A 19,226-nucleotide genomic window follows, 5' to 3' on the forward strand; every position below is an offset into this window, starting at 1 on the left:
AAAAATGAGAGCAGCAATACTTGGAGGGGTTATAAACATCGATGTCCTCCAGGAGTTTGGATCCAAAGCTGTCATTGGGATGCGTGCTAGCCAGAACTTTCAGGACACGGCCGTCGTCTGAGCCCAGGAACATGACTGTTCTGTCCTTAAGGGGACCAGCTGAAACATCCACCACGATCTGGGTCAACTTGGACCTGAAAAAAACACAACAAAAAGAGCTGAAAAATCCAATCTGTGTTGTGTCTCTAAACAAACTCAAATACATCTGAAATTATTAAAAAAGTGCATCTAAAAATTTAACTTTTGTCAATATTTCTTGTGTATTTGGACATTAACAGCTACTATTACAAACTATGATAAAAAAAAAGCAATTCCTGAATTTTCTTTTAACTTACAACGTTCCATCTATATACTTAACTGTTATGACAGGTTGACTACTATATAGTTGCAATAAATTGTTTAATAATACAATAAATCAAACAGTGAAGTGGTTCACAGCTGTTTTTAGAGGAAAATATGACCCAACAAGTTTAACAAGGGGAAAAAGTGACAGATCTGTCCTCATTTGGTCATAATACGCTTCGTACTGACAACATCAGGAAAAGAGCTACTATCAGGAGAAAAGCTGATTTAGGCATCTTATTAAAAAGGCTACAGTGAAATGGCGATTTAAAGCCAAATGTTTAAATCTCAAACTAGTTCCAGCTGCCTTTACATACGTAAAAAGATTGGTTTCACATTGAAACAAGAATCAAATTTCTCTTTATGGTTTAGAAATCTGCATCATCTCTTTCACAAATCATTCAAAACCAATCATTTGATTGATTTCTACTTTACTCTTATCACTTATCCTCATTCTACATAAAACTTGCATCAAAATGAAAACAAATTGAGGCTAACTCCTTACCCAAGTGCTCCGATGGGCTCAGACTGTCGATCTGACTAATGCTACATAAAAGAGTCAGCAGATTTGCGCTACCCTTCGGATATCTGCATCATTATTATCTGGGTCAGCGTGGACCTCTCCAGCAGAGAGGCTAATTCGAACATGGAATTAAGAATCTCATTCTCATTTCAGACTGGTAATTAGGATCCATCAGAAACTCATTTGAAATCTACAGCCGAGATTAAAAAGGTCACAGAATCGCAGAGCTGCAGAGTCGGTGGGAGCCGGAGCAAGAACTTGCTGTGAGCCTGCGTCTAATCACGGCTGATACAGATGATTATCCTCGAGGCTTTAGGTCGGGTAGCGGATTCACTATCCCTCACTGTGGCTGTAATTTTCTAACTTGCCCCTGCTGGGTACACTTTACATCCTCCCCTTTCATTTTGACCTTTAAGATTTCTTTTTTTTTATTGTCCTGGCCTTCCTGGAGCAGGTTTTCTCTGGGTGATTTAAAAAAACACCAAAGCATTTTGCTTGTTGCTGCAGCCTGGCATAGCTGTACTCTCACAGCTACAACAGCACATCTGACAATAATTTAAAGAACAGATTTATTCGTGGATGCCAATTTCTGCCAAAAAACAAGAAGAAAAGGAATGTGAAGGTAAGGGGGATTTTAGGCAGGTGTCATCTGTGGGTGTAAGCCAGTCAACACCTGCTTATCTTGTGAAGCAGACTCCTTCTTTCCCACGATCTGCAGCAGGTGTAACGGTTGCTAAATTTTCTATCTGACAGCGAAAGACAAACTTAACTCTTTCCACCTACATGTGTAACCTGGCTATTGCTGATGATTTGGACCATGCATTACAGGATGAGCACTTTCTAAAGGCCTATAAAGAATGCATTTTACCCAAGCACAGCATGCATGTTTAATCAAACTTCACAGAAGATCTGGAGCAGAACATAATGGTTCCTGTTTCCAAAATGGAGCTCCTTATACTCTGAATGGGTGCTGAGATGTTAAAACAAAACTAGTCTCCTTCATGGCAGAAAACCTAAACCATCTCAGCAAACTTATTGTGACTTCAGGATGAAGCTCTGATGTGTTTTACCTGCTCGATGTTCGTGTGAAGCACGGCCGGTCGTTGACAGAGGGAACTGCCTCATCCATCAGAGGATAAGATTTGATGAAAGTCAACATCTCATCTGGGAACTGAACCGAAGATTTGTAGTCTGAGGCCGGACCGTCGCCTGCACAAGTACCAGGTCTGGGAATAAAAAAAAAAAAAAACCTTTACACTCAGCAATCTTACAATTTGATAACATTTGAATCATGCACACAATTTTTTAGTACCTAGATTAATGTTTCTGGTTTCTCTGATTTGTAGAGAAAGCCCTCACCTTGGTCTGGGAACTTGTTCATCTGGCACTGGAGTCCAGGATGAGTCACTGGTTCTTTGCTCTTTGAATTTCCCGTTGAAGACTTTCTCAATGTCGTCCATGTAAAACGCACAAACTGCTGAGCCTGGTATGCTGGAGACACGCAGGAAATAATGACAGCAGGTATCAAGTTAATTAATCTTAATTTCAGTCAACACAGAAATGAAGAAAAGTTAAGTAAGAGGAGTTGAGCAATTTAAAATCTTCCTTTGTTTTGACTGAAGAAGGAAAACTGTTCAATGGCCCATTAACAGACTCCCATTTGTTACTTTGTTCTTGGGTTTAGTAAAATAAAACCATCATTTGGATTTTACTAAACATACTTCTTGTTATTGTGAGTATAATATAATGTGGCTCGTCTGTTTGGGTCTGTTGGTGCTGATTCTGAAGCTTCCTTGTTGTTTGGCAACCTGTTGGCCCAGGACGGCCGCAAAAACCTAACAATAACCCAACTGTCCCGCACCATGATGGCCAGCAATCAATGCAGCATTTCTGACTCATGCCAGAATCCATTTAGCAATTTAAAATTTATATTTCCACAATGGCAACGCAATCCGACATTGGACTGACTACTCTACCCACTGAGCCACATTTGCCTTCGTAAACTCAATTTTTATAAAATAAGCTGCAACTAATGAGGTCAGCCTCATGGATTATTATAAGTATTCTGAAAATGGAAGGAAAAGAAAGAGAGCAGAGTAAAAAAGGAGCCAAGGGGATTAATTAATTGAAAATGGCAAGGGAAGAGACATTCCAAGAAAAACCTGTACATATTTTTGCAAAGACAGTCATGTAAAGCTGTACCTGAGAAGACCCCGTTTGACATGTTATTATCCCTGACCCAAATCTTAACAGGGACCCAATTTCTTTGTGAAATCTTTAAGTCCCGAGAGTAAGAACCTGGGTACCGCGTTCCTAGTTTTTAAATGATGTCCTCATTTCCATAAATGTCGAGTGAAAGAAATGTGTCTGCTTTCCAACAATAACCCCACACACCCTTCTAACAAAAATCTGCACATTTAAAAATGGCCCTGCATTTCCAAATGACCTCCTTAACAGTTAGAGTACCGTTACTTTTTTAATTCAACAAAAACTAATCCAATTTTCTTTTATTTGGAAGAAGGATGTAATAAAAAAAAAGCATGCACCAGTCTTCTAAAACATTTTCTTGCATAATTTTCCATTAACTCTCCACTTTGATAAAATTGTCTTAATTTTCTGTCCACTTTCCAAAATTATGCTCAAGGAAGGGTGGCTTAAAACAAATTTTAGAGCTGAAGACAGCCATGCATACTAAAACTATTAATTAACAGAAATCTCAAAAACATGAGTTTTCTCACCAAAGTAACTTACTTCCTGTAAAATGTCCTTTATGAGCTTACCTGTTGGACTGAGTGGTAAACACTCCAACAACTGCTGGCCTCTGGTTGATCTGCAGCACGTTGGTGAGAGACTGAAGAACGTCGAAGTAGAAGAAGGAGTCGCCCGGAACCGAACAGTTCAACCGAGCCTGAAAAGACAAACCGATTTACAGATGGAAATATTCGGAAGTGTTGCAATCATCTTAGATATCTTCAAGCACTAGTGTTAGCATATTTACACTATTTGGGTATGAAACTGTATCCTTTTGCCATGGGTATGCATCACAAGAGCTGTCCAAAAGTAAAATAGTAAGAAAGAAAAACATCCTCTGAGCCGCACTGCATCCAAAACTAGAGATTCCTTAACCAAAACAATAACATTTTACAAAAAGAACAAATCAGAGCTACTCCAACATGCTGCTACAATGCGTGGTTCAATTCTAGCATTTTTATAACTAAGATATTTATATGCACACAGCTGCATCATGACATATTAATGGAACAGGGGCTAAGAAAATCACCAACAGAAATCAGAAATTGGATTTCATTCAGGCGTCTGATCCAGGTCATCTAAACGAGATATTTCATCCCAACTCTGATCTGAAACTTCCGCTCAAGAAAATCACCTTCAGGAAGGAAGTCCAGTATCTTTCCAGAACTCTGGGTGATCCTCCGTTATCATTCTTACATACACGCGCGACTCGAGAAAACACAACCTGAGGAAATTAAAAGGAAAAAAAAAATGACGGCGGTTAGACATTGCGAGTAGCTCATTTAAATTCATTTTTAAAAAAATAAGTCTTACTGCTTTCAGGATTACAAAAAACACACCAAGCTACTGTTTAAAAAGAATTTATCAAAATACAAACTAATTTTTAGGGTTTGTTTCTGTTTCATTGTTTTAAAAAGTTTCAACCATCTTGTTTCATAATGAAAGAGAATTTTCACACATGCATGTACCTTGCCCAAGGCTGTGTACTCCACTGCGATCTCACTCAGGAAAAAGTAGACATAGTTACCATAGTCAATGGCATGCAGGAAATGAGGCTCTGCAGAAAGGAAAAGAATAATCATCCGTTTCATCTATTTTCAAGGTGCATTTTTCTCTAACATTTAAGCTTTGTTTCTGTTATTCAAATCATCAGGTTGGAAAAGCCGGTTCTACGTTTTCCAGAATCCTTTTCAGAAACGAAGGACAAGAAATAAAATATACAATATTGGGAGAATAAATTAAAAGGATTGTCTTGTGAAGGACAAATTGACACTTGGAATCCTGCCGTCTGTCTTATACAGTGAACAGATTCATTATTCCTCAAGTCTGGCAGGGGATCGCTAATTTTAATTTATCAGATGGACCAACAAAGGGACGATGTTAATGTGGCCATGACACTTATGAGTTTTAAGATCAACTAGGTCTTAAACCTTTATAAATAGGTTTCAACGATCATTCAAAGCATTTAAAACGCCTCACTCTAAACGCCAACAATACAAGTTGTGTCTTCATTTGCTTTCCATGGAGGTTTTAATAGAATATTTTTCCAACATTAAATCAGAGGCTCAGCTTTGGTTTCAGTAGGTTTACATCATAGGTGCCTGTTGTGAAGATCTGCAACATCGCGAGGGAACATACAGAGCATCTGTAGAAGTCACAGACTTTAGGGAGGCATTGACTACAAAGAATATTTCACACAACTGGTAACCATTGCAATTTATTCTGTTAAAAGCTGTGAATGAGCTTTAAAGGCTTTTATACTGATGCAATTGTATTCAAATTAGAGAAAATAGCTTGTATTTTAAATGTAGTATTAAGTTGATACATGCTGCAGGCTGTATTGCTGAAAGGTGTGGCGCCTAAATGCGATGAAGTTATTAAAGATCAAAAATAAAACGTTGCCGATGGTGAAGATGATTCCAGCCATGAAGTGATCAAAGTCATGTTTCTACAAAATACCTCGCAGCCATTTGGAGTCGTATTTGACGGTCCTGAGAACTGGTCGGCCGTCGCCCAGGCTTCTGTAGATGACAGCATCGCTTGCTAGAAAGTCTGTCATGGTGGCCGAATAGAAATCTCCCCCTGCAAACAACGGGGCATTTAATTGACAAATTAAAATGAGAAAAATGATTCTAAGTACTATCTCTTACAGGTAATTAAATGTCTAAGACAAATGAATGCTTCATTCAAAGGCTAAGTATTTAACTTTTCTAAATTACCACCTAAAACTTGGGGATGTTGTGATCAAAGCTAGTTTTCATCCCCACGTTTTATTAAGCACATAAGTTAAGAACTTCCATTTTGGTCTCACCAGACCAGAGCACCTGGTTCTGATTGATTTATGTGCTGCATATATGGCTAATATGTCACTGCAGCATGTAAAAGTATTAGAAACCCAGTAAGTACGAATACTTTTACCAGCAAACAATCCAACATTGGACTGGATGGACTCAAACGGACAGCGAGCCTGGCCCACCACTTCCTCCCCAACCTGCTCCAAGGAGGTCATCTGAACACGAGAGAAAGAAAATCACATTTCTGCCCATCCGTCCACAAAGTAAACCAAGAAACTCAACACTTTAAGATAATAGAAACATTAGTTTTAGTTTGATCTTTTGGAAAGAATTTGCAAATAAGATAATAGCATTAATCTGCTGCCGTCAGTCAGTGTTCAATGTACAATATTGGGTGCTACTATTTCATACATCTTATGCTTCATCCTTCCATGATGAAATAAGACTGACTGTAACAGCATTTCAAAAACAAAAGGTCACCGTTTAAAATGGCTCCTTCAGTAACAAATCCCTCTAAGTTATTTGGCACACACTGCAGACAAAAAATAAAAATCCATCAGGAATCTTAGCATCTGTTTGCTAACAAAGGACAAGTTTGTGACTGTGATAAGGTTCTGTTTTATATATTTGGGTTAATTATCATGCTGCTAATATTCAGGCCGGCCTGATGAAACTTCGATATCACCTCAGAGTCCTCCTGGCAGATGTGCCGACAGCAGTTTTCTGAGTGTGTTAGCTGAATCTCTAACAGAGAGAGTTTAGCCTCCTGAGAAGCCTCATAAATACACCTGTCTGCTATTTTCTCCCTTGGGGAGCTGAATCCGTTTCGAGCTGCAAATGCTGAACTCCCCGATGTTTCTGCCAACCTACTTTGCCGCTTTAATTCCTAATCCAGCCCTGGCTTATTATACTTCCTTTTTAAAATCGGAGCAGGGCTTTGTTGCTTTCGTACATACCTTTACAATTCTTTTTTGGATTTCTACAGTCTCCTAACTTTCCAACTCAAGAGATTATCTGGATTTAACCTAAAACCCAAGTCAATATTTAATTAATGTCATTTTTTTCTTTTTCTTTAGTGTTTATTTCCAACAGTCTCGGCTCAACAGCCACACACAGAGTAAATAGACCCTAATTTCCACCAGTATTATTGTTCATCGTCTGCTGCTGTTGCAATAGCTTGGAGACATTGATGTTGATGAATTAAAAGCCCTCCACAAGACTAGGGCAGGCCATAGGAGCCCACATTTATAATGACTTGCTGGCCTGCATAAACAACTCTTAAAGGGATTTGGATCATCATGGCCTCAATACAAAGAGAATATATAAAATTATCTCCAAAAATATCTTACATGTTGATTTGGAAGATTGTAATTGTTTTAACTCAGAACACAATGTTTCCTAGAGTTACTACATTTTAATGCATAAGAATTCAAAGGTGTCAAACATACAAGCTAAGCTTTGAAATCATTCAAGAGTTTGCAGTTTCTCTAAATTCCTAATGTCTACTTTTAGATCCAAATGCTTCAAACCGGAATAAAAGCTCCTTTTCTTCAGGTGAACATGTTTTTTTTTCTCCTCCACAGCAGGAGATTTCAAAGGCCGAGAAGTTTCTGCTAAACAGGGTCATAAGCTGTCAATCAAACCTGCAGCACTGCGGTGGAAGGGTAAAAAAAGAAACCGCCGCTCCTGAGTGGCAACTGGGATGGTGGGATTTGTGAAAGTTTGTTTGGTTTTGACGAGGCAGCCAATTATGAGTGAGGGGAAACTCCGTCAGAATCAAAGGCATCATGTCTCTGAGACAGATGTCCTGCTTGTTATCTAAAACATGGGAGGCAAACGGGGCTTGTAAAGTGAACAGCTGAGAGAGTAATGGCTATGACTGAAAAAAAACAATGAAATCACAATAATCTCTTGGTGGGTTTTAACACAGAGAATTAAATAAAATACACAAATGGCAGAAACAGCAGGATTTTCACTCATAAAGTCACAAGATAGAAAGAAACAAAAGAATAGTTAGAACTTGAATTCTGTCTAATTTGGTTCATGAGGTCCTAACTGATCTAAACTCTCTATTCATGTTGATATAAAATTCGTAAATTAAGTTGCACCCGGAGCGTTATCCGGATCGTCATACAGCTTTTTTCTGCCACTTTATAAAAAAATCCACCCATTTTTCTAAATCCACCCATTTTTCTAATCATCCAAAGCTCTTGAAATGCAATAAATATAATTATGATCAAACAAATCTTTTCCTAAACATTAGAAGTGCTTTTTGCAATTCTAACCCAGCCTTGTCAACACATTTTACATACAACTTCCTACAAGACATTGGAGGCCAATGCAACTGCAAACCACTGCTTGGGATGCCACTTCTACTCGACTGGGATTTATTAAATCATAATCCTTTTAATCCCTGAACCAAATAAACATTAAAAAAATTAATGAAATTAAATAGTTATTAGGATTTCTGTTTCTCCTTTCTGATAACTCAATATTTAAGACCCAGGAGTTATTTCCCACCATTTCAGCCTGGAAACTATCAATATTTATTGAGCTGGGAAAGAGCTCTCACAGAATGAATAAAAATGTGCTGGAAAAAAAAGAAAAACACCTGTGGGGTTTTTCAAATGCCCTAACGAGGAAGAGCGCATGTCTGAGGAAAATGTTTTACCTTGTAGTTCCGGCAGGTTGGGTTGAAGGCATTAGTACCACAAGCAAACAAAGTCTCATCGTTCCGAGGTACCAGAACTTTGACGTAGTTATAGCACTCATCCTGAAACACAAGCGTATATTAGAAAATATTCTTACCATGAAATTAAACCGTAGAGTATAATTGTTGAAGGCAAAATCTGGAAAACGTAGAGAGATCAAAAACTCACGCTGTTCTTTCCTCTGACTGTACACTTGCTGACGTCTTTGGATCTCCACGTCAGCTTCTGAAACAAGGCAAACATTCGCTCAATAACGGTAGACTTTCTCTGGAGCTTTGCCCGGTGAAATCAGTTGATTAGAAATAACAGCAGCTGCACTGATGAGCAGGAAGAAGATGAGTCATATGTGACTGCAGAGCTGCAAACACTTCAGGTCAATCAGGGAGGCAGCTGTTGATTCTGCAGCTCAGGTAAGCGTTGGTAGACTTCAAGAGAGAAGTTTTCCCATTATTCTGTTACTGGTTACGAATTGAACCGTTCAAGCAGTTTATAATAAGTTTGTGATTTCTCGGCTCTGTGCAGTGAGAAGCTTCCCTCCTTACCTGCTGCCTTGTGCTATCGAATCAATTGAATAAAAAATACCAGATCAAATTTCTTTAAAGCTTAATTTTTATAACCACTGAAGGTAATATAATCCTAATTTTGGTGTAAAATATCACTTTCTAAAAAATGTATAACACTCTCCTTTTAACCAACGTATACCTTAAGTCATGCTAACATTTATGCTTAAATTCATGATATCACATATCACCCAGTGACTTATCCCTGCATTTGAAGGCAAGAGTGAGAAATCAAGATCTGGACATTTCTAGAATATAAAGTTCCAGCCAAATATTCCAGTTTTAAAAAAAGATGGATGGAATTTTATCTAGTTCAAAAGCATTTTGTTTTTCCGATTACAGATTTTGTTCTCTTGGTAAAAGAGAGATAATGTAGTGACATTGCCAATCAAGTCAAGACAAACTTTTTTTCTAGAAGCATGAGTTTTACCATAATTAAACCCACTGAGAAGCAAAACAAACATGTTATTGTAAACATTTTAAAACATAGGGAGCTCAAGAATTCCCAAATAAAGAAGAAAAACATTTCTATGAGACCGAGAGGGCATACGCACAGAGACGGAGCGGGATGCGCTTCTCAGATGCACCACTGGGATCGAATCAGTGGTAACGAGTGTAACATCTCACTTCAAAGAGCTGCAGTGAGCCCACCATCCCACAATACACTAGAAGGCCTATTACTGTCAGAAGCCACCCTGTAACCTTTTCCCTTTGATGAAGAGGAGGTGTGAAGATCAAAGGAAGCTTGTCCTTTGTGCTGCCTCAAATATTACAAGCCGCTTTAGTTTTGTTTTTCCGCCCTGATATTTAATAGATCTATTGTGCAATAAGGAAAAGGGTTCTTTGCTGCATTGTCAGCTGTCAGCTCTAATGCTGCTCTCTTCGCCCTGAGAGAGATAACCTTATGTAAGACTAAAAATCAGAAGCAGAAGCTCATATATGAAGTTCACTGAACCGTCTGAAATGAACAAGTCTATTAATCATTGCTTGCATGCATACGTGGATATATTAACCTTAAAACGTTACTATGAAACTTACTATGAATGCAGAGTTTTAAAAATGGAGCTCAGCACAGTTGAGTTAAAAGCGGCGTGCCACCTGGCTCTGTCCTCGGTACAAGTCAGTATATCATTTTTGCTTCCATGATCTGAATTATCGAAACTTTATGTCTGCATTCTATTTTATTTTCATTTTTCTATGCTGAAAGAAATAAATAAAAGTTCAGCTTCACTTGTAATAGCAACTAAATATCTCTTTAAATTGAACATAGAATGGATTTGGTACATAACTTCAAGTCATGTGTACTTTGTTCTTTCACAACAATTCCTGTCAAACAAAATATGTTTTAGCAGCAGAGGAGATGTTGGATATACTTCAAAATAAAGTTACTCTTAACTTTCTTAATCTCACACATTCAGTTCTTTCAAAGCTTATTCCAAGTGTTTTTAAACACCTTTGACCAACACTGAAGGAGAAAATAATGACTTTCAGGGTTAATAAAATAAAACTGAATACTTGCAGTGCTGTTACTTTTTTGGAAAATAAAAAAATATAAACTGAATCACAAACTAGAAAATATATATATATATATACAAAAAGGGTGAAATACATCTGCGGGGGCAGATAGAGGTACACAGTCAAAGTAATTCTGACATCAAGAATACTCGATGCAGACATGTTTGTGATCTCTTGCAGCAACAGATCCAAAAATAAACTGTTTATCGTAAAAATTTACTCACCAGCTGTGGAACAAACTCCTCTGATGCCGTCGTGAGGTTCACAGCAAACACATGATCCCTGAAGAGTTCAAAGCACAAAGTCAGGCCTCACCGCACACACTCACTCAGATTTACCGAATTATGAAGAAGGTGCTGCTTCAGACGCATCATATATAAATGCTTCTATATGTGGAAGGTTGTTTTTAGCAAAATCCAATACTGTTTGCCATCTTCCTTGTTCTAGTGGCAGTAATAATAATAATAATAATAGGACCTGGTTGTTTGGTCCCCCTTTGTATCTATACTAGTTTTAACTTTACCTTTCCTTTGTTTTTCGTGTCTGAATATGAATATTTATCAAAATCAGAGAATAATCATATTATTAGAATGTGTTCCAATAATGTACAATGCATCTTGTCTATTGCATTTTTGTTAGTCAGTTTTTCTTTAGTCAGTAACTACATGTGAGCAGGAAGATGCACTTTAGATGAGGCTTGTGGATGCCGTGTACCTCTTAAATTATAATAATTTTTTGAGATAGGCAGAACAGACCGAGACAGAGTGTACTATAAGTCTTACATGTCAAGTGGACTTAATGGTGTTTGGTAAATTACATAAACTGAGTAAAATCTGTTTGCGCTCCAATGCTTCATTATATCATAATTTTAAGGAATGTGACTTTACAAATGAGAATACTCAGACAAGCCAAACTAAACTACACTAAAGTACTGATTGAATCATTAAAAAGGGCAATATTTTATTATGATAAGTTTACCTTAATGATACATCTCAATCAAGATATACAAAAAATGAAACATGTTATGGTTTGTTGAATGTAGATATTCAGTACAGGAATACTATGAGTCGAGTGCAATTAGCATTAATGCGAACTGCTTCACTTCTGACCAACCAACCTTGCTGCAATGTAAAGAACGTGATTGATCCTCAACATTCTCTGAAAGTCCAGACCCAGGCGCAACGTGTCGTTGTCCTGCAGCAGACCCTGAAAGCCTGGATACTGGTACGACTCTGCAAACAATTCAACATTTAGAAATGTCACTTATCAGCTTATTTCTTTGAAACAGTCTCAGAACAAAGAGACTGCATTTTGATTTTAAAAATAAAATATGGTAAACTACATATTTATACACTGTACTTGGATCAAGGTTTGATATTAAATCGGACTAAATGTTCTCCACCTTTATATGAGATGTAATCATGAAATATATAAAGAAATTTTTATTTTTATTCAAACTTAGATTCTTACATTTTAATCAACATGAATTAAGTCAAATGTTTGGCTATTTGTTGCCAGACCTGTGGAGGTCCAAAATGTTCTTCCTTATATCTCAATATTTCTTAATTCAACAATGAGTTCAAATGTCTTTTTTAAAAATATAACATGCCTGCTTTCGTATTATCCTCATGGATTCACAACGGGTATAAAAAGCATATTAATCTTATTTTACATAAACTTCTAAATATGAGAAGTTTTTTTTTTAAAAGTAATACAGTTTTTCATCATTCTTGTAGAAATTTATTGTAAAAACAGGAAACATTTACTCAGATTTAATATCAGACAAAAACAAAAGGTTATTTGTCTTTTTACAGTGTATGACAGTGATTTTCATTTTTGTTCTGAAATGAATTATTGGTGACTGCAAATTGTTTAATGACCACATCAATAAGGTGTAGATATGAACCAGATACAGATAAATTTAGCAGCATCAAAAGTTAGCAATGAGCCAACTTGTCATCAAGACCAACACGGACTCTGAGGGATTCACTCACGCTCCGAGCTGACGACATGGAGTGGCTCCAGGTCTTTGGGGAAGGACGTGGTCGAGGCCGACACAGACAGAAAACACGAACGAAGCTCGAGGATCGTCAGCAGCAACGGCAGCCGCCACAGCCAGCCGGTCGGGGCCATTTTCATAAGAGACCTTGAGGATTAAGGAGGGTGGAGGAGGTCGGCGTCAGTGGGTCATCGCGAACATCCGCTGTGAGTAGACAGAAAAAGAAAGGAGGGTAAGACTCTCAAAAGGAAGACGGAAAGCTTCCTTTCTCTCCTGAGGGAATGGGTTTCGTCTGCAGCTATAAATTAGAAGAAATTAGCATTTCACCCTGCGTTAACCGATACAACCACAGTGCAAAAGCTGCAGTCATTTACAAGCATTAACATACTGATGGCATGTTGGAGTCACCACAAAGAGACACTTCTATCATGATGAAAACAGAGCATTGCAGTTTTAAAGGAACTGGTTCATCAGCAAAGACTCGGATCAATCGTTTTCACATCCAGTGTTTTCACAGAATCAAAGCGTTGAGCCGCTTGTCGCACAGACATCAGAAGTCTGGAAGTTTATTTTGATAACTTCAGCTGAGCTGCGTTTCCTTTATTTCGATTTTGCTCGTTTTAGGGGAACGGCTTCAAAATCGAATGTTAAGACCTCAATTATTTCAGTTTCTGTTGAAATCCTCTGAACCAAAGTTGTATTTTAAAAAGCTCCTTTAACTTGCTCTGATTTCTAATTAACACTCATCGAAACCTCAAGGCAAGGTCAGATTATCACATCGTACAACTGTAACACCGGAGAAATAAATTAGTTGAATTACCAAGGTTTTCATGGCTTCTCACTTCTTATTTTAATCTATTTTTACCATTTTATTCATCAATTATATTCTAAAATGCATTATTAATATACATTTGGAATAATTGTTACTTTTTTCCTTATGTGTTCTTGTCATTCATGTTGCTCCATACTAAATTTCTGGCTCCTCTATTTCTTTCTGTCTGACTTTTTCAGCTCCTTGTTTCTTTTATCATCTGCCAAAGTGACAAAGGAGAGCATGAAGGTGACACACTTCCCTCTCGTCCCCTCTTCAATCACCTTCTTTGTGTCATCTCCTCAATCTCTTGATTTGTTCTGTCGTATGAAGTGACAAATGAAAAGAAAAAAGTGAACTCAAACATGGCAAAAAGAAAAAAACAATTTTCTCCTCATCATCCTCAAAGGAAATGCACAGTCGGAGTAACGACTTGCTTTTTCTCCACCCATTTGCGTCCTTTTCCATTTTGATCTGAAAGCATCATCAGTTATGTTGTCTGGACTTTTCTTGCTTACGTTTCATCTCAAACTACAGAAGATCCAAGCTATTCTTAATGTCATCCACTTGATTTATTCTGTGTGCGTTGAATGGGAAAAGGTGGGAAGAGCAACAATGGGAAAAGCATCAGAAAACACACATCAAGTAGGTAATGGGAAGTAATGTGGTAATTCTACCCTGGAACCATGAGATTGACCAAGATCATCTTGGCAACGGTAGAAATTTGGTATTTTGTTCAGTAAAAATGATACTGCTTTGAAAAATCCCTCAGCGCAGCGCTGATATCTTGTTTCAAGCCGTGCACCTTTGATAAAACGGCTTCTGTGATCTGATGATTGCTGGAAATCTTGTACTGGAGCTTTGTGGCTTCGCAGCGTTTGAACAAACTGCTGGTGGTAATAACCATCTTTCACTCTCCCTGTTGACAGTTTAGCAGAGGCCGCTTCCCTTTTTTCGCCCCTCTAGCTGCTTTTTATTGGTTTTATACATGAGACAATTTAAGAAATTAGCTTTAGACTGAATTCTATTTTGCAAAATCTCATTCAGTCATCACTGGTAGATTTTCTTCTTTCTAATGAGATCATGTTGTGATATATAATCTGGGAAACAGAAAGTAGCTCAATAGCTTTGTGAAGTAATTTAAATGATTGAAATACAAGAAAAAAATATTTATTCAAGTCTCCCAGATATAAAATAATTTAACACTAATATCCAATAAAAGTGATTCCCACAAGAAACCCTGTAAAATGAAAAAAAAGAGAATGAAACAGTTCCATCTGTTGTGGAAAAAAAAAGTTCATTAGTTTTAAATTTGAAAAGAAATTCGTCAGCTAAAACTACACATTTTACAACTGCAAAGTGATGAGGCCTGTGAGCTTATTCCATCTGGCCCATGAAGTATTAATTTGCTCATAAGTCAAATTTAGTCCAACACAGTAATTAGTCCGCTTGCTCGCATTACATAATTAGGGCTTATTGTGCACACTGGTGTGCTTCATTAACTAGTGGTGTCCAGGTCTGTTCCACAGTATTGCACATCATTGCATTTTTAATAATCTGTGTTGGCTCCCTTATATAAACTCAACTCCTTATACCAGTAGCTTGAGTTGTGTTTGTGATTTTCAGCCATGTAGGTGCAATTTGCACCACCAGCTTTTTAGCAATTACAGCATATTTTCATTTAAACAGATACTAACAGCCTTATAGATTTCACACATTTTGTCTTGCATAAGTGAATCCATATATTTTTTAATTAAGCAAAATGTTTTTAACCCTTTGAAATGATGTTCCCAGTTCAAAAGAGAAATATGGCAACCTTCGTGCAACAACTGCAACAGGAGTACACTTCACATGTGTGAAGTCCAAGCAGCGCTTCACTGCTTCTGGTCTTCCTTCGCCATTTACCATTATACAACTAAAATCTACTGCTACGTGAAATATCATCAAAGAGGTCGGTCTGATACAAAAAGGCATCAGTTTAAGCTTAGCATTGGTAAATCCATGCAACTAGTGAACAGAATTAGCATTGATGTTATTAGCATTAGCAAATACAAGCTTTGTAAGTTCCCAAAGACTTCTCAAAAACTCTGGCTGTCAGGAAAGATGCATTTAGATTGTCAAATTGTAAAGAAATCATCTAACATGCAAATATTCTTCAATGTACAGTCAAATATTACTGGTCCTTAGGAGGCTTTGCTCTCTCAGAGTAATGTTAAATACATATAAGTAATTTAGTGCAATGCAAGAAAAAGCAGAAATATACAAAGAGAAACTTGGAGGATGAATTGCATATTTATCATTAAAAATAAATTAATTTATGACTAAGCTCTGTAGGATGAGTGTGTGTGTTTTATTCCTTCAATCACTAATTGGTTGCTGTAAGCTAAATCAGCCATGATGTCAATTCTCATTCAACAAGACGAAGCAAAGTATGAGCACCATCTGACTAGTCACTCAGTCAGTCAGTAACGCTTGTACAGCTCAGAGCTCACCTTGGAGAAGAGTTGGCTTTATTTAGTCCTTGATCCGTCTAAAGCCGCGTCCCATTTCTTATGTGTAATTTGCACCTGGATGTGTACTGCTGCATGGGATGGACGCATGGAAAACTTTCCAGTCAGTCGAGACATTATAATGCATCGATGACCTCCAGGTACGCATGTTTGATTCTACAACATAATGTGAGCTCATGTCTATTTTTGTCATCTATATACAAATTTCACTCTTTGCCACTTTGGTTCTGTAGATTTGTCAACAAATTCAGAGACAGCGTGCATGCAACTTGCATACAATTAACAAAAAGTAAGGAGTTAAAATAGCAAAAGATTGAATGTAAAAGGTAAAGTATATGATTCACTGTGTGAGACATACACATATAACTGTGGCAATTATGCCATAAAAATCTTGATCTTTTCATGTACACATCGAACAGGTCTCTGCTGCATTATGTGTTATTACAGCAACATTTCCAACATTAGCATAATACCAAAGAAAGCTCAGAGTTGCTCCAGTTCATGCCATTTTAACAAGCAGAACTGCTCCAATGCAAATAATTCCCTAAAATCCATCAAAGGATCCAAAATGCTGCAGCCAAATTGGTCTCTTCTGTATTCGCCTCTCAAGATTAGCTTTCATGTACAATCTACAAAAAGATCATTCAATTAAAATTCCTTCAAGGTGTTGCCACTCAGTTTTCTTAATTGTGCTGCTTTAGCACTTAGAGTTACATTTTCTTACGGTAAATTAAAAAAAATAAAAAAAACAAAGAGGTTAGTTAACAGTTAGCCTTGACTTGTTTGCAAAGGGAAGACAGTGACATTAAATGACTGATGCATATTTAAATCAGAAGTCTGGGATTACTTAGAAGATTGGGGTTCTGTGGTGAGGTTATCAGCAACAATCATCTGATCTAATAGACGGCTCTTTGAATATCTTGAGCTTGGATAGTTGATGGTTATTTTTTTAACTGTAGACCGCACTGGATGGCTGTCTGCATATGCACAATGTGAAAAACACACATAACTAATGTTCCAATCCTAAGAAAAGGTCATAAGCTGTTTGTTTTTTTGACTGAAAACACTAAATCCTTGATGCAAGAGCCTCAGATAAGCTTCCTCCACGGGGTGGACAGACTCGAACCTAGAGACGATGTGTCACAGTTTCTCTCCAGGATCTATTAATTTCACAAAGCACTCCAATGCAGGAAGGATACAACTTTGGTGTGAACTTGGAAGCACGCAGGATATATTTTATACAGCCTTAGTTATTCTCATTATGAATCTGCCCCAGGCTAAAGCCAGTTTGTATCTTCAAACAAATGTTGAAATTGAACAGGAGGATTAAATGCCACATACTAATAGGACTTCCTGAATGTCTACCGGTAATTAAAAAACAAAACAAAAACTGCTCTTTTGCTTGGCGTTTCTACAAGAAAAATGTGGTGATGATATAAGTGCACTGACAGCACATTTAAAAACAGAAGAATCCAAGAGATTCTTGGCTTTTCCAGTTTTAAACATTTTAGTTTCTCATAAAGATGCAAGAGTCTAAAATCCAAGCTCTTCCAGCCTCTCATGTGGTGGTAAAGCTTTGAACAACCTTTGTTTTCTTCCTTTAAAAATCTTTTGTCAATCCCCGTCACTCAACCAGTAACCCATTTGGATAATTGAAACATCTTGTTCTTCCTTTTCCTCGCTGCATGTTTTCTGCAGTCGGAACATGAGCGTCTTATTTGGCAGAGACGATCCGTCATCTGAACTGCAGAGCTAATGTGCCACACAGGGTTCAAACAAGAACACCAGACTCTGCAGTGATGTACGGTGATTTATAGAAAAGGCCAATATCGAGATTTGATCATAAATCTGATCTGGTTTGGCTGCTGTAGTACGCCCACTGAAGAGAGCTTGATCGATTGCACATTTACAACAGGATTAATCAATAGAACACTGCTTCCTGTGGGAGTTAAGACATTAAGCTGAACAAGTTTAACCCTTTACTACCCATCTTTCTGCCTGCAGCAAAAGCAGAGTTTTATACAGCTTTGGCATTTCATATAGAAGTAGATTAGACATATTTCACTCTTAGTTCTTCTGCCATCACAAAGCTTCATAGTGAGACCAGTTGGAAGGACAGCAGTGATTTTCTTTCATATCAGTCAAACAAGTCATCACTGAAGGGAAGAGCATCACTGTAAAATGCATCAGGCTTGTAGTCGGCAGACAGTTCTTTTAGACAGACGCAGTCTGCTTGACCTATACAAGAAGAGGAACAGTATGGATCGTCTTTTCTTAATTGAAAGTTATGGTTTTCCACAGTATTCCCAACTTATCACTGCAGACAGACGTATGAAACCACAGTTCTGTTGACCTCTGGGTTATATGATTCAGTTAAAGATTATTTGTGAATCTTGGAGTAGACAGGAGCTGCATCAAGTCGTCTCACAGGAGTTTTGCTCAGGGCAGGATTAGTATGGCTCAGTTCAACCGTCTAGAAGTTTCATTGGGTTTCAGAAAATCAACATTTAGTGAACACATTTTCCAGGAAAACAGAGCTGGCATTTAAAAGGTAGCAGTTAAAACGGCAAACAAAGACGGCCTGGATATGGGCAAAATCCAAAAATATGTATTTTGATAAATATTTGCACATTTGCAAAACAAATATCTGCTAATACAAGGAAGCACAAGCTGCATTGAAACCTTAAAAGATTTGAAAAGCGAGCTTTGTCAAAAACCAACACCTACTGGAATACAAATTTTAATTTGACCTCAATTAGCATAATCAATAAGTGGACGCCATCTGAGTTTTAGTTTTTTTAATCTTCCAGGCCTCATGAGAAGTCATATTCTAATTTACCGAATATTACTGTTCAATTCCATTCAATGTTACTTATAGTAAAAAGCTGTCAAATTCACTTCATATTTTAATCAAAGAGGCAACAACAATTTTGTTTTAAGCAAGAGGAAACCTCCGGCAGATCCAGCAGAGGATTGGGAGGACAGAGCAGACACATAAAAGCACAACTACACACACAAATTGTCCCAAGAGGGCTACATCTCTCAGTAAGTGGTGGCCCATCAGTGAGGTAATGTGTTTCTGAGGCCAACAGTTTATTCTCATTCACTATAAAATCTGTATTGCCATCAATACATTGCAGGACAGAGTTT

The 19,226-nt window shown here is 37.6% G+C and overlaps 1 protein-coding gene across 4 annotated transcripts in view; it reads right to left on the reverse strand.

The window, feature by feature from the left end:
* The window catches only part of LOC129353281 (semaphorin-6D-like), a 146,423-nt gene that overhangs the window by 37,302 nt on the left and 89,895 nt on the right, over window positions 1-19,226 (reverse strand). For all 4 annotated transcript variants that reach the window (XM_055022553.1, XM_055022552.1, XM_055022551.1 and 1 more), the window contains exons 3-15: window positions 12,751-12,959; window positions 11,874-11,988; window positions 10,981-11,038; window positions 8,850-8,906; window positions 8,642-8,743; window positions 6,095-6,185; window positions 5,636-5,758; window positions 4,645-4,733; window positions 4,311-4,400; window positions 3,706-3,833; window positions 2,285-2,416; window positions 1,996-2,151; window positions 21-194 (exon numbers count right to left, since the gene is read on the reverse strand). In XM_055022553.1, coding sequence (XP_054878528.1) covers window positions 21-194; window positions 1,996-2,151; window positions 2,285-2,416; window positions 3,706-3,833; window positions 4,311-4,400; window positions 4,645-4,733; window positions 5,636-5,758; window positions 6,095-6,185; window positions 8,642-8,743; window positions 8,850-8,906; window positions 10,981-11,038; window positions 11,874-11,988; window positions 12,751-12,895 — 1,460 coding nt within the window. In that variant the 5' untranslated portion in view covers window positions 12,896-12,959. The remainder of the gene's footprint in view (window positions 1-20; window positions 195-1,995; window positions 2,152-2,284; window positions 2,417-3,705; window positions 3,834-4,310; window positions 4,401-4,644; window positions 4,734-5,635; window positions 5,759-6,094; window positions 6,186-8,641; window positions 8,744-8,849; window positions 8,907-10,980; window positions 11,039-11,873; window positions 11,989-12,750; window positions 12,960-19,226) is intronic.

The sequence above is a fragment of the Poeciliopsis prolifica genome, unplaced genomic scaffold (genome assembly GCF_027474105.1).
Source record: "Poeciliopsis prolifica strain line A6 unplaced genomic scaffold, Auburn_PproV2 SCAFFOLD087, whole genome shotgun sequence".
Lineage (NCBI taxonomy): Eukaryota > Metazoa > Chordata > Actinopteri > Cyprinodontiformes > Poeciliidae > Poeciliopsis > Poeciliopsis prolifica.